Source organism: Pseudophryne corroboree, chromosome 3 (assembly GCF_028390025.1).
Source record: "Pseudophryne corroboree isolate aPseCor3 chromosome 3, aPseCor3.hap2, whole genome shotgun sequence".
NCBI lineage: Eukaryota > Metazoa > Chordata > Amphibia > Anura > Myobatrachidae > Pseudophryne > Pseudophryne corroboree.
The window spans coordinates 104,141,697-104,165,437 of NC_086446.1; the positions used below are offsets into that span (position 1 = coordinate 104,141,697).

The 23,741-nt window shown below is 46.6% G+C and overlaps 1 protein-coding gene across 1 annotated transcript in view; it reads left to right on the forward strand.

Annotated features, from left to right (window-relative positions):
- Window positions 1–23,741, forward strand: part of LOC135054898 (pendrin-like) — a 172,479-nt gene that overhangs the window by 138,052 nt on the left and 10,686 nt on the right. Inside the window, exons 13-19 of the mRNA XM_063958356.1 lie at window positions 7,770–7,839; window positions 7,936–8,028; window positions 8,118–8,213; window positions 9,814–10,053; window positions 12,870–12,924; window positions 16,040–16,185; window positions 17,270–17,347. Coding sequence (XP_063814426.1) covers window positions 7,770–7,839; window positions 7,936–8,028; window positions 8,118–8,213; window positions 9,814–10,053; window positions 12,870–12,924; window positions 16,040–16,185; window positions 17,270–17,347 — 778 coding nt within the window. The remainder of the gene's footprint in view (window positions 1–7,769; window positions 7,840–7,935; window positions 8,029–8,117; window positions 8,214–9,813; window positions 10,054–12,869; window positions 12,925–16,039; window positions 16,186–17,269; window positions 17,348–23,741) is intronic.

Consider the following 23,741-nt stretch of genomic DNA (forward strand, 5'->3'; position numbering starts at 1 on the left):
AAACTAAAGTATGGTGGCCAGAAAGAACGGCTAAAACAACCCTATCCCATGAACAAAAAACCTATCTTATAAAAAACTGACGTAAACCTTCCAACAAACAATAGGTATCCGCTCAACCTCCATCTTGACTATCCACCCGTGAAGGTGATGAGGCTGCCCCCGTGAAGGTGGTCCAGCAGATGTAATACCAGTCAACGAAGGAGAGCGCACCTAAAAAACCAACCACCGAACGACCTCCAATCAACTCCTTTAATACAACAAAAGTTAACTTGCCGTTCTTTCCCGCCACAACAAAGCCGGGACAACCCAGACCATGGAAATAGCCAACGCACACAGCACAAGAAAACAAACACAACCAGTAGGGAGGGAGGGTGATACCATTACAGCAGAAGAGGCTGACCCAGCCCCTTTACCAGGCTTAAAAAACCCTTTCCTCCTACCCCCAACGTTCACTCCTATTGGCTAACAATAAACTCCCATAATGGCTTACCGTCCTGCCCCCCAGACTAGCTGAGGTTTAACCCACTCCTCTCCTATTCTGTCAATTCGTTCTCCTAAACCTCATATAGTCTGAGGATTGTCCGTAAACTTAAACCATAACATCTTAACACTTAACTATAATAAATAAAGACACGGAGACTTGAATTTGGCAGAAAATGTTAGCTATTTATTTAAATGAACCATTAACTGATGAATAATTAAACTAAAGTATGGTGGCCAGAAAGAACGGCTAAAACAACCCTATCCCATGAACAAAAAACCTATCTTATAAAAAACTGACGTAAACCTTCCAACAAACAATAGATATCCGCTCAACCTCCATCTTGACTACACACCCGTGAAGGTGATGAGGCTGCCTCCGTGAAGTTGGTCCAGCAGATGTAATACCAGTCAACAAAGTAGAGCGCACCTAAAAAACCAACCACCAAACGACCTCCAATCAACTCCTTTAATACAACAAAAGTTAACTTGCCGTTCTTTCCCGCCAACAGCGAAGTTCTGCCCAACAGCAACTACGCTCCGCCACCATACCCCTAACCCAAAGAACCAACCACCGAAAACAGATCCTCAAGGAAAATACCTAGTCCCTGCCTAGTCAAATGAACCCCATCCGGTCTAAACAAGTAGAAGAACCGAAACTTGATCCGCTGGTGCCACACCACAGCACCGCCAAGAGCCACCACAAACTTAGCAACTGCGGAATTGACCTTCAGCCGAGAGGCATCGATCGCCCTACAGTCCGCAACTCCACGCCAACACAACCGCGGCACTATACAGGACCAGACAAGTCTACAGCCCGGCCAAGCACCCGCAATCACCTGTAAGTCATGAACAATGGCCAATCTAAGATTCACTGTCTTCCTCTTACCCAGGTCGTTGCCACCTAACTGTATCACCAAAAATCTGGGCAGCCCAAAACGCTTAACCTGCTCCAAAAGGGTAACCTTCAGATCCTGCCACAACATCCCCCTAACTCCTATCCACCTCATGTTATCCGACCCAACAAAGCCAGGAGCTCCCTCCGAAGCCACCAACTCGGCTGCCCAAAAAACATAGGAGTGACTAATCACCCAAACACTAAACTCATCCTCTCGCCAACCTATAAGGGAAAAAAAACAGACAAACAATTGTGAATATACAAAGGAAAGCAAAAACCCCAGACCAGAACAGGAACCAACTACTAGAACGAGGATCTGCCAAAAAGAAAAATTGAATAGAGGACTATGAATTTCCTCTCGGACAAGCTTCAGGCCAATCGAAGCAACAAAAAGGAACGGAAGGAAAACTTAAAATAAGAAAAAGGGGAATTGGGGGGGGGGGGGGGGGTTGTTAGGGAGTGGAGGGGGTAGGGGGGTATGGGGTCACACAGAATAACTCGGCTGAAGGTGAAACGTAAAAACCTGCTGAGGAACTTGTAATTAGATGTCAATTAGCCGAATTGAATGAATTAAGCCAAATCAGTTTGTCAGTTCAGGCAAAAAATCGCAAAGCACTCCAGACCCCCACTGCCAGCAGTGGCGAGTAGCTAGCCATCCGAGTAGGGAGGACAGGGGAGACAAACAATACAAACGAATAAACTGAACCGAAACGTAGAAACAGTAAACGAACAAAATGTTAGTAGAACAAACAACTCGCTCATGCAACAACGGGCCGAATGTACCGCTTATAAGCCGCCGACTTCCAGCGGCCCAGAGCCTTAATTTCGTCCACTGCGCACCCTGTAGCTGCTGCGGAAGTGGCGGCCCCAATTCTAAATGAATGCAAACCAAAATCCTGAGGGGAGAGGCCCAAACTGGACAGGCAGCGCCGTATCATCCAAGTAAATTGGTATTTCGTCAATGGCAACCCATCATAGTGCAGAAGCCAAGACCCTTCTAACAAGGGCCTGACCTCCGCATACCGATTAGCCAATGCCACCGGACAACAGGCCCCATTACCTGAAGGTGCCAAAGTGATCCAATGACCTCTACCCATCTGATTAGTTTTGGAGCGGCGCAGCCTGCACAGCACAGACCCCACACCCACGACAACATCCGCACGCCGCATAATGGCATCCGACTTTTTAGAAGCCGCAACCAACTCAGAAACCCTAAACGCTCCATGGAAAGCCATGGAAAAAGCCAACTGAAATAAAAGCGTTTCAAAATGGAGTCCGCCACCGCCCCCATGAGGGAAGAAAGCAGGGACGCATCGATAGGGCGCCGACTATCAGGAGGCACCGGCGCAGAGCGCGCCCAACCTTTAAGCGCCTTCATCAGCAGGAAACTCTTCGTAAAATCCGTAACACCCTTCAACTTTGAATAAAAGGATATTCCAGCGAGGTATTGAGACACCACGGCTCTCGATCTACCCGTCACGAAGAGTTGCCAAACGAAGTCCAGAAACAATGCCTGACCCCTCTTACCTCTAGGCCCTTGGTCACGGGAAAAGTCTTCCCATTCCTTCCAGGCCTGACGGTATCCCGTGAGAGTGGATGGAGCCAAAGATAGCTCGGCTAGCCCTTCCAATCCGCCATGATGACCTGCCAAACATAAGAAGGGCAGGGCAAACCCGCTGAATCAGCTTTCTGGACAATGCATCGGCGATCCCATTATCAACCCCGGGGACGTGCTGAGCCCGAAACAGAATATTACATCGCATACAAGTCAGCACGAGTCGCGACAACACCCGGAGGACCCGCAGGGCCTTAGCCCTTTGGTTGTTAACCGCGTGCACGACCCCTAAATTATCGCAGCAAAAAAGAATACTGTGATCGCGAAGGCGCACCCCCCAACCCTCCAAGGCCACCATGATGGGAAAGAGCTCCAGCAACAACAGGTCGCTGGTCAGCCCCTCCCGCGACCAAGACTTGGGCCACGAAGCCGCGCACCAAGCCCCGTCGAGATAACAACCGAACCCCGACGAGCCCGCCGCGTCCGTGAACAACTGCAGGTCGAAATTGTCGACGAGCGGGGCCATCCAGATCAGCACACCATTGAAGTCCGCCAGAAACGAAACCCACACAGCGAGGTCTCTCCTAATCTCAGCTGAGAAACGGACAAAATGGTGCGGCCTGGACACCCCAGCCGTGGACCGCTCCAACTTCCGACTAAAAACCCTGCCCATGGGAATCACCCGACAGGCAAAGTTCAACAGCCCGAGGAGGGATTGAGCCTCCCGCAACGTTACCTTACGCCGCTCCAAGCACAGTGCTATGGACTCCTGAAGCCTCGCAACCTTGTCCCGAGGCAGCCGGCAAGCCCCTGCGACAGTATCGATATCGATACCCAAAAAGGACAAACAGGAGAGAGGCCCCTCCGTCTTGTCCTCGGCCACAGGAACGCCAAAATGCCCCAACAAGGCACGCAGCGAAAACAACAGGAAACCACAGCGAGGAGAATGCACGGGCCCCATACACAAAAAGTCGTCAAGGTAATGCGCGATCCCGCTACCTCCGCAAGAAAACTCCACACACCAATGTAAAAAGGTGCTGAACTTTTCGAAAAAGGCACACGAAACGGAACACCCCATAGGCAGACACTTGTCTACAAAGTATTCCTCCCCGACGCGGAAACCCATGAATCGAAACAACTCCGGGTGCAAAGGGAGCAAGCGAAAGGCCAATTCAACATCAAGCTTAGCCATGAGGGCCCCAGGGCCTCAGCCCCGTACCATGCCCAGGGCATCCTCGAAAGACTGATAAACCACTGAACAACACTCCGGTGGAATTGCATCGTTAACCGAGGACCCCGATGGATAAGACAAATGCTGAATGAGCCGGAACTTACCCGGGGCCTTCTTGGGCACGACCCCCACAGGGGAAATAATCAAATCCTCGACAGGCGGCAGCGCAAAGGGGCCCGCCATTCTCCCCAGGCGAACCTCCTGCTCGACCTTTTCCCGCAGCACGTTGGGGAAATCCCGAGCAGACTGCAGGTTCCTGGTGGCCCGAACTAAAACTTCCTCCTCCACCGGCAAACGAAAACCCGACGCAAAACCATCATGCAGAAATTTAGTGTCGTCTCTGTTTGGGTACCACCTCAACCATTTGAGCATGGCCGTTAAACGAACCGGGGACGGCGCCCTAACTAGCGGCAACCCCCCCAGTTGGTTTTTCTGGCCGCGCCCCACGGCTGCCTTAGCTCCCGGCCGCCCCGCGCGAAAGCAATTGGAAGCCGGGTGTGATCCATTACATCGCAAGCAAAGGTGTCGAAAACGACACCGTTAACCGAGGGGGCACGCGGAATTGTTGAAGCAAAGCACTTTTCCTTCGCCGGCGCCTGCTGCGCAGAACGGGGCGCGCTCCAAGGGCGGCGTGGCGCAGCCTCAAAGGCGGGCCGGGTCTGATTTGCCACCGCGGTCTGAGCCACGGACCCCCCTTTTGCCACCATTTTCATATCCTGCGCCCGTGTGACCCGAAGCCATACCTCCACATCTTTGCACCCGAAGTCAATGATGTGCAGGCAATCGTGCTTCTGACGGAACTGCTTATCATAATGCAGCCACGTATCGTCCTTAGACTGACGCTATATGTCATGCACGAGGTCAATGTACCTGATGACGTTGATGTGCTCATCAGGGCGATCCTCCAAGTAGCATGCCGCGAACACGCAGAAACCCGCCAACCAATTGTCGTACGAGCGAAAGGCCTCCGCCCCAATACCGCCCTTCGCAAGCGCTCCCTTACCTTCCCTCTTGGTGTCCTCCGCCAATGTGAAAAGGTTGACGTATTCCCCCGGCCTAATCTTCTTCCTGCAACTCTCACGCAACCCCTGCAACACCGCCGTGTAATCGCAGCGAACTACACCCGGCAAATTACGCCGCCTCCTTTCCCTACGGGAACTACTACCGCTCTTCCTAGACCGCTTATCCCGGTGCCGCGCCTCACGCCGCGCGTACTTGCAAGCCCTCTTTTTAGCCTTCGTGGAGCTACTAGCTGCCGACTGCAACAAGGAAGAAGAGGAAGAAGACCTACTGGACCTACTGCCGGAAGAGCAAGAAGAAGACCCACGAGACACAGTAACTGTATCGGTGTCCCACTCACCGGTTGGCCCGCCTCCTGAAGGCGAAACGTCCGCCCGACCGGCTCCTCTTCCCGATCATCACCTGCATCCGAATCTGAAAAAGAAGGGAAAGCCGCCACGGGTGCCGAAGCCCCCCCGGCAGGGATGAAAGCAGACGCCCCTGTGGGCGACAGGGCAGCGCCACCCAGCAATGCAGCGGCGGAGCCCATAGCGCGACACGCCTGGAGAAACTGCGCCATGGCGGGGCCAGAAGCACCAGGGAGAACGGCCGCGTCGACCGAAGCGGGAGCCATGGAAACGCCACCCGGGGACAAAGCCGACAAAAACGGTGCAAACGCCGCTGTCATCGACGACATTGCTGCCGCAACGGCAGAGGGATCCGGAGCCGCAGCCCCAAAGGTCCCCCCGCTCCCCGGGTCCGCAGCAGGGACGGCCCTCTCGTCGCTGCCGCGCCGTCCCGGTCGGCCCCGACTGGGACCGGCGCCAGACGGCCTCCGCAGACCCGCAATCTCCTGCGATGCGCCAGCCGCCCCCTCACTGCCCCGGCCCCCACTGGCCCCGCCCACCTGGGGAACCGGATGGCCACCGTTCCCAGATCGCACCTCCCCTCTGTTGCCCCGCACTGTGATAACAGAAGAATCCGGGGAGCCCCGCCCGCTGGAGCGGGGAGAGCTCGCAGGAAGCACGAGCACCAGCCGCGGACGAGGGCGCGCTCACGCGAAACAGGAGCTGCCTGGAAGGGACGGCCAGTGGATGAGCCACTGGCCGCAACCCTAAACAAAACCCCCTCATCATCTGGGGACCCTGGAGCGACTCTCAGCGGTGAAGGGCGCGGGGACCGCGCGCGCGTGTCCCCGAGCCACCGCAGTCGGAGAGGGATTCCCACCAGCGGGCACCCCCGCTGGCTCCCCCCTCCGACCGCCCGATCTCGTCCTCCGCCGTCCAGCGCCCCATCCCTCACCAGCCGCCACTGCGCCGGGAGAATCCCCCGGCGCCCGCGGCACAGCCAGCGTAAGCACGCACCGCCGCGCGTGCCTGCGGACGGGCACCCGCAGCGGTGCCAGGAGAGTGAGCCCCGGCCGTGAGTGCAGCGCTCAGGCCCGGGGCCCGAGACGGAGAGGGGGCAGCAGCAGCATAACGTGCAGTGGCACCAGCAGAGCGGCGGGGACAGGACATGGCGGCCAGCACGAAATAACCAGGAGGTAATGGGCAACAGAAAGGGGGACACTAAGGTGGGCACAATATAAAATGCACCCAGGCCAGGCAAGTGAGTAAAAGCAATAAGGGGCAAGCAGCACGAACACAGGAGAAAGGGGTGAAGAGCACTCACCCCTACCACGATTACAGCAGAAGATGCTGACCCAGCCCCTTTACCAGGCTTAAAAAACCCTTTCCACCTACCCCCAACGTTCACTCCTTTTGGCTAACAATAAGTTCCCATAATGCCTTACCGTCCTGCCCCCCAGACTAGCTGAGGTTTAACCCACTCCTCTCCTATTCTGTCAATTCGTTCTCCCTCTGAATGACCTAGGCAGTGACTAAAGAACATTGGGGTCATTCCGAGTTGATTGCTCGCTGACGTTTTTCGCAGAGCAGTGAACCGGTTACTACTGCGCATGCGTATGCACCACAATGCGCAGGCACGTCGTACGGGTACAAAACGTATCATTGCTGGGCGATGGATTTAACGAAGAATAAGTTTGCACAACCGATCGCAAGGAGATTGACAGGAAGAGGGTGTTTGTGGGTGGCAACTGACCGTTTACAGGGAGTGTTTGGAAAAACGCAGGCGTGTCCAAGCGTTTGCAAGGCGGGTGTCTGACGTCAATTCCAGGACCAAAAAGACTGAAGTGATCGCAAGGGCTAAGTAAGTCCAGAGCTACTCAGAAACTGCAAAAAACTTTTTTGGCCCGCTCGGCTGCACACGCTTTCGCACACTTGCAAAGCGAAAATACACTCCCCCGTGGGCGGCGACTATGCGTTTGCACGGCTGCTAAAAGTAACTAGCGAGCGATCAACTCGGGATGACTGACATAGGTGGGTGAAAGCATGGCAATACTAGGTGATAAGGTCTATGGGTCTTGGTAAATAGTAGGCGTAGGAGGTGGAAAAGAGCCAATTGCTAGATTACTGCAAGACAAGAGGTGTTTTGTTTGTACAGTATATTATTTATGAGCAAATTCAGATTAGCTTTATACTCTGAATTGTTTCGAAGAATCTTACTTGAAGACATTCATGTTTTTTATATTGTTTTTATTTTCCTAGCCCATCTTGTAGTTCTCTAGGGAATGTCCCCAACTCAGATCTCTACAAGGATGTGAAAATCTACAATAACGTAGGTGGTTAGATTTTATCCGTTGACACTGTTCAATAAACAGTACGTGAGATCATTTATACAAAATATAATATGTGACGGAACGTGTTTTTACAGCTTATTGAACCAGAAGGAGTTAAAATAGTTCGGTTTTCCAGCGGCATTTTCTATGGCAACATCGAAGGTTTGAGAAGTGGCATTAGAAGAATAGTAAGTAGAGTATGCGTGGGGTGCTGTAAGAAACCTGAACGCAAATGGGTACTATATGCACAGTATATACAGGTTTCTTTATCTGGCAGGTCGGCTTTGATTCCGGCAGAGTTTTTGCAAAGAGAACCAAGGCTTTGATGAAGATCAATAAACTTATTAAGAAAGGGCAGCTGAGAACTACAAAGGTGAGTTTTTATAGTTACTATTTTTAGTTTCATGTAACTATATTACATTTTTTTGTGTTTTACGATGAGCATTACAGCAGTTGAACCTGATGGTTTCCATAGCATTGGGTGGTGTAATTACCTTCCCTCTGACAAAACACCTCCAGAGGCAAATGGGCTGAAGCAGACGTGGACGCAGGGCTGTAACAAGGGGTGTGTGCCGTGGCTGATACAGGTATATAGGACTCAAGGTCACGGGGTGCTACAGTCACTACCCTAGAGCTGAATCCCACATGCCTTTTCGACCTTGCAGCACACCGCTGTGTTGAAAGCCACAGGGCGTATCCTTCAGACGCACCCGAGAGCCACCTTCCCTGCTGTGTGACATCATAGGGAAGCCAATCCCGCCTCATTTTTTTTTTTTCAAACCTGGGATTAGGGATTGAAAAAATCTCAATCCTGGGATTCCTGGGATTGAGTTGATCAATGAAAATATGGCTCAGCATCCCCACCGGAAAAAAACAAAATGTACATGCCCACTTCCCCCTGCTCCCCACAGGAATAAAACACCATTCATTAATGGCGCCCCATTGAGCCCAGCCCCACAGTAAGAAAATCCAGGCTGTGTGACAGACAGTGACCTCCCCAGTGCACTCCCGTCTGGTCCCATCCCTACTTTTCCCGACTCCCAGCAGTGATGAGTTCTTGAGCTCCTCTCTGGCCGCAGGGTAGGTGCCGCTAAGTGTGACACACTGTCTCCAGTCCACCATCTGGCGGCTTAACACTGGCATTCCTCCTCTGCTTAAACCCGGCAGTGCGCAGCGTGACGTGCGCTCCAGCCGGGCACCATCTGAACCAAGTGCTGCCAGTGCCAAGCGCTGCCTGGCAAAAAAAAACAAATGTACACCTGCACAATCTAATCCCACAAATCCCGGATCCCGATCATGACATTGTGTTGCAGGATTAGTGGGAGTGGCTCGAGATGCAGAGGTGACCTGCTAGCGCACTGGTTGAATGTACACTCATTTGCATAGCATGTCTCGCAGGATTTCAAACTGTGTATTAGGGATGGCCCTCGACCACTGATGATTCCTAATCATCGATGGTTTATGGCCGATGTGGAATGCTTTTGCCATTGATGAGAGAGAACCAGATGGTTTCCCTACATCGACGGCACAGCATAAACAAATATTTATTTTATTTTTTGCAAGGTGTCGGGTCTCAGAGCATAGCTCCGCCCCTGAGACCCAAAAAGCTCCACCACCAGGCTGTGATTGGCCCGTGGGTCATTTACTGAAATAACAGGGATGACCATCGATAGTATAGTTGGTTACCATCATTGGCCACTCACAGTTTGGTTGCAATCGATGGCGAACACACTGATGGCCATCCCTACTGTGCATGCTTACAATGTGAATGCACATATATACAGCTCACATTATGACTGGAGAGGCGGAACATAATTATATATGCAAATCTTGACTTTAAAAATAGTACTCATTGCTTACATTACATTTTGAGTTTGTTTTATTTAAAAAATAAAAGATGAGATTTTTTTTCTGTACTTTGCATTAAAAGTCATATTTGGGTTTATAACAAGCATCTGCTATATTTCTTTCAGAACGGCGTCATCAGCACAATAGGCATTGATAACATGGGGTATGAACCAGAAGATGACCCAGAAGATCCGGAAGGATTTGAGAACTTAGGAATTACAACAAGACAAGTTGAGATCCAAGTAGACTGGAATTCGGAGCTGCCCGTCAAAGTGAACGTTCCTAAAGTCTCCATTCACAGTATTATTTTCGACTTTAGTCAGATAACATTCCTTGACGTGGTGGCCGTTAAAGTCTTGAAGCTGGTAAATTTATCGACCCTTGTACTTCACTTTATATATGCAGTGTTATTGTAGAATGAGGCTAATAAGGTGAAACGTTATACATGGTTACATTTCCAAGCTGTGTGCCTCAGTAATGTCAGTAGACTTGCCAAGCTGTTGGCTTCCAACCAAATTGGACTAAAGGACCCCATACACTACAACGATATGTCAGAGGCTGAAGTCAGAGGTGATTTCCCTTGAACTCTCCCGGGAGCGGTTCCATACGATTCCATATGATTTGGTACATTTTGCATGCGATATATCGTATGCGATCCCAGCCATGCCTGTGGGAACCGACATATCACGAGTGCAGCACTAACGATCTAGGGGAGCCGATCCGACCCTCACAGGAACGCGCATCGGAATGGAAACACATCCAAAATGCCCGATTTCACCCGATATATCGGCCCGAATGCCCGAAATTGGATGAAATCGGGCGTTATCGTTCTAGTGTATGGGGCACATAAGTTTTTTCTAACCACCCCAATTCATTTGCTTGATCCTATTTTGAGGAACACACACAGGGGAGAAAGTCTGCCCTCTGAATATTCTAGCAGTTGCAATTCCAGCCCAAACAAATGTTATACACTACACAAGGTTTACAGGAGAATAGACTAAAAGCAGTTTTGGACGCATGGATTAACTCCTATTATGCTCTTTTAGAATGTTTTATTATTTCCTTTTAAAACAAGTTTTCACTAGTTTTATATTGGTGTTGAGCTATTCATTGAAATTGCACCTTGTTGACAATGGGGGTCATTCCGAGTTGATCGCTCGCTGGCTGTTTTAGCAGCCGTGCAAACGCTAAGCTGCCGCCCACTGGGGAGTGTATTTTAGCTTATTAGAAGTGCGAACGCATGTGCAGCCGAGCTCCACAAAAACAGTTTGTGCAGTTTCAGAGTAGCTCTGAACCTACTCAGCGCTTGCGATCACTTCAGCCTATTTGTGTCCGGATTTGACGTCATACACCTGCCCAGCATTTGCCCAGCCACGCCTGCGTTTTTTCAGACACACCTGCGTTTTTGCAAACACGCCCTGAAAACGGTCAGTAACGCCCCCTTCCTGTCAATCTTCTTGCGGCCGTCAGTGCGACTGAAAACTTTGCTAGAACCTGAGCACAACCACAAAGAGCTTTGTACCCGTACGTCGCGCGTGCGCATTGCGGTGCATATGCATGCGCAGAAATGCTGATTTTTAGCCTGCAAACAACGTCAGCTAGCGATCAACTCGGAATGACCCCCCATTGTGTCATGAAGAGCATGCAGGCTGGTCGACACATGAAATAGGGTGACACGGTCATTATGCCGACATGGAAAAGGTCGACATGAGTTTTTTCTTCTTTTTTTGGTGCCGTTTTCTTCGTAAAGTGACTGGGAACTCCAGTTAGTGCACTGTGTCCTCTCACATGGCTCGCTTCGCTCGCCATGCTTCGGGCAAGGTGCCTCGCTTCGCTCGCCATGCTTCGGGCAAGGTGCCTCGCTCCGCTACCTCTGCGCTCGGCACACAGGTTACTATTCCCAATCGTAGTCTGCGTGGATCATTAAGTATGAAAACGTTCAAAAAATTAAAACATATTTTGAAAAACTCATGTCGATCTTTTTCATGTCGACCTAGTGTCAATGTCGACCTAATTACCATGTCGGCCTAATGACCATGTCGACCATTAGTGGTCGGCCTAATAAGTGTCGCCCTAAAGACTGGATACCGTTGAAAAGGATGGGAGAAAACGAGCAGACAGGAGGAGGGAGAGGTTGTAACATGCATCATATTAATACTGTTTGTTATAAGCAAGGGTGTATTTAGGGGCGAGGGCGCTCCTAGGAACAACAGTAACGTCCGTCCCCCCCCCCCCCCCCCCTGCCTGCCTAATTTTATTCTTTTTATTGATTGGCTATATGCTTTCATTTGATGATAGCCAATTTTATAGCGCAGTAGACATTTTAATTATGTACAGATGGAGCTGCTGCATCACAGACAGGGGCGCGCGGCCAGCACAAAGAGACGCTCCAATTCACTTTGAATGGGGCGCGTGCGGCTCTCAGATGTACATGCGTCCCATTCGTTCCCGGAAGTGCGCCTCGCTGAGTTGCAGATGGAGCTAAGTAGGATTCTGGGGAAATGTTAGCGCTTTGGAAGTACAGGTTGAGTCTCCCATATCCAAATGCTTGGGACCAGAAGTATTTTGGATATCGGACTTATCCGTGTTTTGGAATATCTGCATCCCATAATGAGATATCTTGGGGATGGTACCCAAGTCTAAACACAGAATACAATTACAGTATGTGTCATATACACCTTATACACATAGCCTAAAGGTACATTTATACACGATTTTAAATAATTTTGTGCATTAAACAAAGTTTGTGTACATTGAGCAAACAGACAGCAAAAGTGTCACTATCTCCGTCACACTCAAAAAAATCTGTATTTTTTAAGTTTGGATATGGAGGACTTAAACCTGTACTTACTTACGAATAACCTTCTAATTTTGGGAACAAGTGTAAAATAATTATTATACATATACTGTAGAAGTGTGTGTGTGTGTGTGTGTGTGTGTGTGTGTGTGTGTGTGTGTGTGTGTGTGTGTGTGTGTGTGTGTGTGTGTGTGTGTGTGTGTGTGTGTGTGTGTGTGTGTGTGTGAGGAGGGGGGTGTGGTCACTGATTTGATTTTTGATTGTCATATTGCAGCCCTGAACTGAGAATTTTGTTACCATTACTGATCTAAGCTGGCTGGTAAGGCACATTTTTTATACAGGTGGTGTTTATAACGGTATGTTTTTTTGTGTATTATGTCACAGATATTTAAAGAATTCAAGAGGATCGATGTAGATGCTTACATTGCAGCCTGTGATGGTGAATATATATATATATATATATATATATTGTTGTGTCTGTTGTTAGTTTGTCTTCCAATATCTCTGTCTGAATATAGAAGCTATTCATATCTACAGTGATGAAGATAGTTTGTGAACCCTACATTTTTTCTGAATTTCTGTATGCATTTGACTTTAGATGTGTTCAAATATTCATCACAAATCAAGCATGTCCAACACATTGATTGCAATTGACAGGTTGATCGCTAGGGGCTATTTGGTAGGGGATGTAGTCAAAAGGTCGACCCCCCCCCAAATTGTTAAAATGTTGTCAGGCGATGTGTCAATGGCCCTCATTCCGAGTTGTTCGCTCGTTCTTTTTCATCGCATCGCAGTGAAAATCCGCTTAGTACGCATGCGCAAAGTTCGCACTGCGACTGCGCCAAGTAACTTTACTATGAAGAAAGTATTTTTACTCACGGCTTTTTCTTCGCTCCGGCGAACGTAATGTGATTGACAGGAAATGGGTGTTACTGGGCGGAAACACGGCGTTTTAGGGGCGTGTGGCTGAAAACGCTACCGTTTCCGGAAAAAACGCAGGAGTGGCTGGAGAAACGGTGGGAGTGCCTGGGCGAACGCTGGGTGTGTTTGTGACGTCAACCAGGAACGACAAGCACTGAACTGATCGCACAGGCAGAGTAAGTCTGGAGCTACTCTGAAACTGCGAAGTAGTTTGTAATAGCAATATTGCGAATACATCGGTCGCAATTTTAAGAAGCTAAGATTCACTCCCAGTAGGCGGCGGCTTAGCGTGAGCAACTCTGCTAAATTCGCCTTGCGACCGACCAACTCGGAATGAGGGCCAATATTCCTAGAAAGTTGACAGGTAAAATATCGACATTGTCAAAAACTTGACATTAGCCTGCAGACGAGAGGGTTAGGGTTAGGCTGCATGGGGAAGGGCCATAACTAGGGTTGTGCGGACGGTGCTCTGCACAAAGCGCATTTGCCCTGTGGGTGCATCGGCCACATCCACCAACAATTGCCCGCCTATGTATGTGCCACCACTAGCTGCACGGCTGCCTGCTGTAATGTATAATAGTAGCAGTGCTGCCGGATCCTTCTCTGCAATATAAAGTGCATCCGGAACGTATTCACAGGGCTTCATTGTTTCCATATTTTGTTATGTTACAGCCTTATTCCAAACTGCAATAAATTCATTTTTCCCCCTCAAAATTCTACACACAATACCCCATAATGAAAACGTGAAAAAAGTGTTTTTTGAGATTTTTGCAAATTTGTTAAAAATAAAAAAACTAAGCAATCATATGTACATAAGTATTCACAGCCTTTTCTCAATACTTTGTTGATGCACCTTTGACAGCAATTACAGCCTCAAGTCTTTTTGAATATGATGCCACAAGCTTGGCACACCTATCTTTGGCCAGTTTTGCCCATTCCTCTTTTCAGTACCTCTCAAGCTCCATCAGGTTGGATGGAAAGCGTTGGTGCACAGTTTCCTCCAAATATGACGCCTGGCATTCACGCCAAAGAGTTCAATCTTTGTCACATCAGACCATAGAATTTTGTTTCTCGTGGTCTGAGAGTCCTACAGGTGCATTTTGGCAAACTCCAGGTGGGCTGCCATGTGCTTTTTACTAAGGAGTGGCTTCTGTCTGACCACTCTACCATACAAGTCAGATTGGTGAATTGCTGCAGAGATGGTTGTCCTTCTGGAAGGTTCTCCTCTCTCTACAGAGGAATGCTGTAGCTCTGACAGAGTGACCACCGGGTTCTTAATCCCCTCCCTGACTAGGGCCCTTCTTCCCCGATCGCTCAGTTTATACGGCCGGCCAGCTCTAGGAAGAGTCCTGGTGGTTCCGAACTTCTTCCATTTACGGATGATGGAGGCCACTGTGCTCATTGGGACCTTCAAAGCAGCAGATACTTTTCTGTACTCTTCCCCAGATTTGTGCCTCGAGTCAAGCCTGACTTGGATGTCTACAGACAATTCCTTTGACTTCATGCTTGGTTTGTGCTCAGACATGCACTGTCAAGTGTGGGAGACCTTATATAGACAGGTGTGTGCCTTTCCAAATCATGTCCAATCAACTGAATTTTACCACAGGTGAACTCCAATTAAGCTGTAGGAACATCTCAAGGATGATCAGTGGAAACAGGATGCACCTGAGCTCAATTTTGAGCTTCATGGCAAAGGCTGTGAATACTTATGTACATGTGATGTCTTAGTTCTTTATTTTAAATAAATTTGCAAAAATCTCAAAAAAAACTGTTTTCACGTTGTCATTATGGGGTATTGTGTGTAGAATTTGGAGGGTAAAAATAAATGTATTCCATTTTGGAATAAGGCTGTAACATAACAAAATGTGGATAAAGTGAAGCACTGTGAATACTTTCCGGATGCACTGTACATTTCAGAGGGTAGCACTGCAGCTGTCCTTCTCCCGTGAACTCCGCCCCCCTCCCCAACTCCTCATCTCCTGTAGTGTCTGGAGGGACTTTCGTCAGGCACAGGGTGCCACTAGTCAGGAATGCCAGGCCTCGCGGCACACCATGTATACAGGCTGTGGGTGGGACGGAGTAAGGGCGGGTGACTGAGCAGAGAACCAAAGGCTGCGCTGCTTGGCCAGCCCCACTCTCTGTGTGGCCGGACCTGCCCAACCCACCATCGGCCATTCTGCCATAAGTGCCAGATGGCCAGTCCGGCCCTGTCCCTGTCACACAGGGGCCCTTCTGCGGTTGTACATGGCATATGACGGCCCGACAGTAAGAAAATAAAACTGGAATGCTCTGCACTAATTGCTCATTATTTTCATGTCTAATGTGCAAACACTTAAAGAAGGTAGTTACAATCTGTTTTACCTATGCCAGCAATTTAGTCATAATTTAAGTTAGAGGCTTGGGACGTGGGGTGGATGATCTCAGAAATATGGCACAATGCAAGGCATAACTTTTGAATGGTTTGAAATTTGAATTATGCTGAAAGAAAAGGCAGAATAATACTGTTCACTCTGTAAATTCTACTTTGAGATATCAGACTGTAGTAATTAATGGTGAGTGGAAATAAATGGTGAATGAATGTGATGTATATGGTGAGGGTGAAGTGATAATAAGCAATTTGTTACTTTTCTCAGATAACATTTTTAAGAAATTGGAGGTCTGCTATTTCTTTGACGAAACCATCACGTCTGACGTCTTCTTTCTCTCGGTGCATGATGCGGTTCTGCATATAGAACATGAACGGAAAGTCAAACATGCGCACGATCCCATACTGGAAAAGGTAATGTATAGTCTATTTAAGCAAGTATTTTTATTGAAAGTTTTCCAATAACACAAGGAAAACAACAAATAACAAAACAAAACAGACATACATACATACAGACATGCATACAGACATACATATAAAGATTAAGGGGGGCATCCAATTACCTGCGGTCAATGAACTCGGGTAATTCTATAGCTATCCTATTAGCCTTGATGCGACGCGCTCCTCCCTCCATGTCGGTACTCCCCCCTCAGGCACACAAAGCATAATCTGCGATAAGTGGGCTACCGGAGCCACGATAACACTTTTCCCCGATCCCATGTGCTTTTGCGTGATCGTGGGTCCGTTTTCGGGCAATAATGACCATCATTCATTCATCGCGATATCAGGCCATTTTCTCTGTCTGGAAATGGATCGTGGCTAATTGAATACCCCCCTAAAACCATACAAACTAAAAGACAATGTAAACATAAAAGACAAGCAAAGCATTGGGTGCGAACCGGCAAGAGACGCCGGTCAGACAGCGGCCCAGCCCGGTTTATTGCCAGGTTGGTGACGTCAGTGGTGAGCGGTCTTGGAGGTGGTGCTTGGAGATGAGATGATCTCAAAGCGATTCCTCTTCGTTTTGTGTGAACGGGTGCTGGGTCATATCACTCGCGGGTTGCTGCTCATTCACAAGCAAAAACCCGGGATATTTAGTGCGGTGTGAAAAGGGGTATTACTAAGTTTGGCTACAGCCAGGGCTACTATCAGAAATTGTGGGGCCCGGGACTGACAAAAAAGACAGGGCCCCTCCCCCCCCTCAAAATAAGATTCTGCCACACCACTCCACACCTATGTGATGTCATATATTGTGATATTACATATAGGTGGAGTGTTGCAGACCTACAGAAATAGTTCACAGAGAGCTGATGCGCAGTTGAAGACTTGTTTTAAAAGGTCTTCACTGTGCAGCTCTACAGGTATTGGTAGTAGGAGCCACGGGTGGGCCCCCCTCTCTGTAAGGGCCCGGGACACCAGTCCCCACAGTCCCCCCCTGATGGTTGCCCTGGCTACAGCTGCTAGCACCATCTGATATAATGTTTTATTTTCTCCCCAGATTTCATTAATGAAAGAATCTATAAACCCCTATGACTTTACGGATCCAGCATATCAGCAGCTCCAGGAACCAGATGAGGTGAGAAATTCTGAGTGTTTTCTTTTGTGTGGTGTTTCTCTCCCTTCCTGTAGAGATAATATGATTATGGATTTCTGGACTGTCCTAGTGATTCCATAGTGACATTTCACAAATTGTTTATCTGACAAAAAGTGCAAATATGCCACGAGTTACTGCTAATTCACACCGAGTTATTTATAACCTTTTCACATCAAAAGTCCCGGGTCTGACCCGTGATTTGGAACACGGTTCCAATCTGGGTCAGACCTGGGGTAGACTCAGGTCACACCGTGACTCCGACCTGGGTTATTCCCAGGTCAGCACATATTTGTGTTAATCCTCGCAGTCTATACATGCAGTGTGCTGCTTATTGATCATTCCTAATAAAGTACAGGAACAATCTAATCTAGACAGAAAAGTGCATTTACACTGACAACTCTTTCTATCTAATAAAGGATCTACATCAGGCATGTCCAAACTGCGGCCCTCCAGCTGTTGAGAAACTACACATCCCAGCATGCCCTGACACAGCTTTAGCATTCTCTGACAGCAAAACTGTGTCAGGGCATGCTGGGATATGTAGTTTTACAACAGCTGGAGGGCCGCAGTTTGGACATGCCTGATCTACATCCAACACATCCCAGGGATGGGCTCCTTTTCTCTGGTGGGAATGAGGCGAGTTATCGCAGGGAAATTGAGAATTTGGTGACTTGGAGTGAGGTTAATCACCTTTTGATAAATGTGGACAAAACCAAGGAATTGGTGTTGGATTTTAGGCATAGTAGTGATTTCTCGCTACTCCCAGTATCCATAAATGGGTTAAACATAGAGGCTGATCAGACCTTTAAATTCTTAGGTTTCCATGTTTCCTCCAGGTTATCGTGGGTGGTTAATACTCAGGAAATAGTTAAAAAGATACAACAAAGCTTAAGGTTGCAGGTGTGGGTGTTGGTACCTTAATACATTTTTACAGATGTACAATTGAGAGTGTTTAACCTACGGAATTATAGTTTGGTACGGAAACTGTACCGCCGGTGAGCAAGAGGAGTTAGAGCGCTTGGTTCGCTTAGCTAGTAAAATAATTGGGGTCCAGCTGCAGACTGTTAAAGATCTCTTTGCAGCAAGATTGACAAATCGAGCTAGGTGTATAATGTCTGATTCTAGCCATCCCTCTGCTTATCTTTTTGCTAAATTGCCCTCTGGCAAGCATCAGATCAGTGAAGGCTCGCACAAATCGCCTACGGAATAGCTTCTTTCCAACTGCTGTGCGCATGTTAAACGCTCATTGGGAATACTGTGTCATCTCTCAAATGTGTGTTGCTGTGTGTTTTTATATACCTATGTTTAAGCTTTTTATCATCGTTTGGTGTGCTGTTCAATTGAATTTTGTTGTCAAATTTTATTTGATAAAAACAATAAATGTATCGTATCTTATCGTATAATATAGAGCCAAGATTGCATTAAAAATGTAACCAGTGATAAATGGGCCCCTGAGTGATATGCTACTGAAGTTTATTTTCTAAGGTATCACTAAGGTATCACAACTTGTGATAAGCTGTCACCAGCTACTAATGTATAGAACTCTATAGTATGCTAGATTGCAGAGGTGGAACTACTATTGGTGTAGCAGGTGCCTTGCATCAGGGCCCTTGAGGACAAAGGGGCCCACTACTGCCTAGACCAGGCATTCCCAACCACGGTCCTCAAGGCACACTAACAGTGCAGGTTTTAGTGATATCCAGGCTGCAGCACAGGTGACTTAATTAGTTGCTCAGTTATTTTGATTTAGCCATCTGTGCTGCAGCCTGGATATCACTAAAACCTGCACTGTTAGTGTGCCTTGAGGACCGTGGTTGGGAATGCCTGGCCTAGACCAGCAATGAGTTGTCCCCTGCTCCCCCCCACCCCCACCCCCTCACTTACCAGTTTGATCAATGGGGTTAAGAAATGGGGGTAAGAGGGAAGGGGAAGTTCTGTTGCACTGGAAATAATAGTACCTTACCTAAACAGGTGGTATTGAAAGACCCCTTTAATTGATAAGGATTTAATTACTTAATTCAGAAATGGGGGTGCAACCACAGATCGTGTATGGTACAAGCACAAACAAAGAGAGAAAAGCGATCTGTTAGGTGGTGCACAAGATTTAAAATATAACTTTTATTAGTGTCCTAAAAATGGATAATATATCACACTGGATAAAAGAACATTTATGCGAAATATTACAAACATATATTGTGAAAAGATAACGACAATGTGAGACAATACAGAGAAGAATAAATGTAAAGAAAGAATTAAAACAGCCTTGGTGTCTTTATTGTGTCTATTTATTGTGTACTTGTTGTATCCTTCTGTTGATAATTGTTTAATACCGATACAATATGTGTTACTCAATGTATTGAAAAAATTGGTAACTAATGTTGCTATTAAAGCCCAGTTCTAGTTCTTGGCAGTCAGCCAGATTAGATTGTGAAACAATGTTTCTTGCAGCAAAGCAGTATATTTGTTGATAGAGTCTTAGCAGAAAGGAGAGCGTGTAATAGTAATTTCTACACTCTGATTTGTCAGTGTACACAACCTCTAATACACTATAAATGCTATTGCAGAATACAGTAACTGCAAAATGTCTTATAATAATTAGAATATTTGATTCAGTACTGCCAATTTGCACGAACCAACACTATCCTATAAGGTTGAATAGTCTCCTTCTGCTCTCGACCTCTCCCCTGCACCGCAGGGTGTCTGTTAGTGCTGCTATTGCTTTATAGCAGATATGGGGATATAAGCGCTACTAATCCCCTATCCGCTGATGTATTATATTTATATATTAAATCCGTAGGCAATATGATTTTTGCTGCGTATTGTATTGACTACATAAGCAGTTAGAGAACCCTCACATGTGCCATAAGTGTGATGGTAACAGTAGGGGGTACTGTGATATGAATCCGTATTGTTGAGTATATTATTGTTGTTTAAGTTAAGCAACTCTCGGTAGTAGGAGATTCCGTGCCTGCTTCTATAATTGAGATAGACCGGATTGCAGGGCTGACAATGATGATTTAATGCACTGATATTACAGTGTATTAATTACCCAGTGTTGGTCTATTCTAATGCACACTACACATTAGGTTGTCATTCCACAGTGATTTTCTACAATGCGTAATGTGAATGTAGTGTATGGCTACCTATCACTCCCATCCAGCATAGATGGGGTGATAATTTGAAGAGAGCCCTCTGATATAAGTCTATATTAGTAGGAATACTTTATTCACATAATATGTGGCTCTCAGAGTTTAGCAATCTCCATATCACAGTCCGTAGTTCAAATGAATCTGACATAGATAGCCCTGCCAACAGATGTATCACCGTACCCCCAATATATTAATGCACAGGTATTGCAAGTATAGGGTATATAATATTGTAGTAATATATGCAGCATCACTGTATATAGACCCTACATGCATAGGTGTACTTCCTTCGTAATATAACTTCCACTAAACATTTCTGTAGGTTCTTATCTAACTGCTTTGAGATTTTAACTGGATATTTTTAAATGAATTGATATCGTGCTCCCTGCCTGTTGTATATATATCTGACTGAGGTAATAGTAGATAATCGATTCAGAGATAACACATTTTTATAGACCAGTAGGACACCAGGCTGGGGTGGGTGGCTGGGGGGGGGGACCCCTTTATTGAAGGGGTCCCCACTCCTCCAGGGTACCCCGGCCAGGGGTGACTAGTTGCGTATTAAATGCCAAGGCCGCAGGGCGCTGTATAAAAGTGACCCCCGGCTGTGGCATTATCTACCCAGCTAGTGGAGCCCGATGCTGGTGTAAAAAATACGGGGGACCCTTACTCTTTTTGTCCCCCGTATTTTTTGCACCAGCACCAGGCGCAGAGCCCGGTGCTGGTTTTAAAAATACGGGGGCTCCCCTGTCAGTTTTTTCCCCGGGTTTTTAGAACCAGGACCAGCTCGAAGAGCCCGAGGCTGGTTATGCTTAGGAGGGGGGACCCCACGCATTTTTTTTCCAGATTTTTACCATTCCATTAAAAAATATATATATATAATAATAATATTTTTTTAAATATATAAATAATACTTGTGCCTCCAAAATAGACAAACCAAGTACCTAATCCCTTCTAATATAAATAGATATGCTATTACCAATAAAAAAAACACACAAAAAAACAAGTTTTTAAAAAATTTTTATTAGATTCCGCCAGCAAAGTGTGGCGGATTGAAAATGACGAATTTACTGTCTAAAAGCACTGTTGTCGAATTTACAATCTTCAATTGAATATACTTTTGTCGATTTGCCGCATTTGTACCATTGCAGAAATGTCGAATTTGACAAATGTCGAATTTCAAAAAGTCGAATTTGGAAAGTCCGTTTTTTGGGCGAAAAGTACTGAATTGCATTGTCGAATTTTTTTATTTTTTTTTTGGCAAAAATGTCCCGTTTTTCGACATTTTCGGGAATTCGACCGCAATTGCATATACCCCATTATGTGAATAAAGTATTCCTACTAATATAGACTTATATCAGAGGGCTCTCTTCTAATTATCACCCCATCTATGCTGGATGGGAGTGATAGGTAGCCATACGCTACATTCACATTACGCATTGTAGAAAATCACTGTGGAATGACAACCTAATGTGTAGTGTGCTTTAGAATAGATCAACACTGGGCAATTAATAAACTGCGATATCAGCGTCTGAAACATCATTGTCTGCCCTGCAATCCATCGGTCTATCTCAATTATAGAAGCAGGCACAGAATCTCCTATAATGTGGAAGGACAATCTAATACGTAGTGTGCATTAGAATAGACCAACACTGGGTAATTAATACACTGTAATATCAGTGTATTAAATCATCATTGTCAGCCCTGCAATCCGGTCTATCTCAATTATAGATGCAGGCACGGAATCTCCTACTAACGAGAGCTGCTTAACTTAAACAACAATAATATACTCAACAATACGGATTCATATCACAGTACCCCCTACTGTTACCATCACACTTATGGCACATGTGAGGGTTCTCTAACTGCTTATGTAGTCAATACAATACGCAGCAAAAATCATATTGCCTATGGATTTAATATATAAATATAATACATCAGCGGATAGGGGATTAGTAGCGCTTATATCCCCATATCTGCTATAAAGCAATAGCAGCACTAACAGACACCCTGCGGTGCAGGGGAGAGGTCGAGAGCAGAAGGAGACTATTCAACCTTATAGGATAGTGTTGGTTCGTGCAAATTGGCAGTACTGAATCAAATATTCTAATTATTATAAGACATTTTGCAGTTACTGTATTCTGCAATAGCATTTATAGTGTATTAGAGGTTGTGTACACTGACAAATCAGAGTGTAGAAATTACTATTACACGCTCTCCTTTCTGCTAAGACTCTATCAACAAATATACTGCTTTGCTGCAAGAAACATTGTTTCACAATCTAATCAGGCTGACTGCCAAGAACTAGAACTGGGCTTTAATAGCAACATTAGTTACCAATTTTTTCAATACATTGAGTAACACATATTGTATCGGTATTAAACAATTATCAACAGAAGGATACAACAAGTACACAATAAATAGACACAATAAAGACACCAAGGCTGTTTTAATTCTTTCTTTACATTTATTCTTCTCTGTATTGTCTCACATTGTCGTTATCTTTTCACAATATATGTTTGTAATATTTCGCATAAATGTTCTTTTATCCAGTGTGATATATTATCCATTTTTAGGACACTAATAAAAGTTATATTTTAAATCTTGTGCACCACCTAACAGATCACTTTTCTCTCTTTGTTTGTGTCAATGGGGTTAATTCAGATCTGATTGCAGCACAAATTTGTTAGCTAATGGGCAAAACCATGTGCACTGCAGGGGGTGGGGGGCAGATGTAACATGTGCAGAGAGAGTTAGATTTGGGTGGGTTATATTGTTTCTGTGCAGGGTAAATACTGTCTGCTTTATTTTTACACCGCAATTTAGATTTCAGTTTGAACACACCCCACCAAAATCTAACTCTCTCTGCACATATTACATCTGCCCCACCTGCAGTGCACATGGTTTTGCTCATTAGCTAACAAATTTGCCGCTGCGATCAGATCTGAATTAGGCCCATTGTCAGATGAACGGGCCAGTGCAGAGAGAATGGGCCCTGGGCCCACTGCCTGGGGGACCTGCCCCTTACCTTAGGTAGGCAGGGCTAACCTTGTGTGTGACTGGCTGATAGAGCAATTCTTCCACCTATCAGCGCTAACCAACGGCGTAGCTACCATAGGTGCATGGAGTTCAGCTGTAATGGGGCCCAGAGCTAAGAGGGGCCACCTTCCCTGTCAAAGTTACATGTGTTATATACATTTGTCATCATTGGTAGACACCTAGGGGCCCAT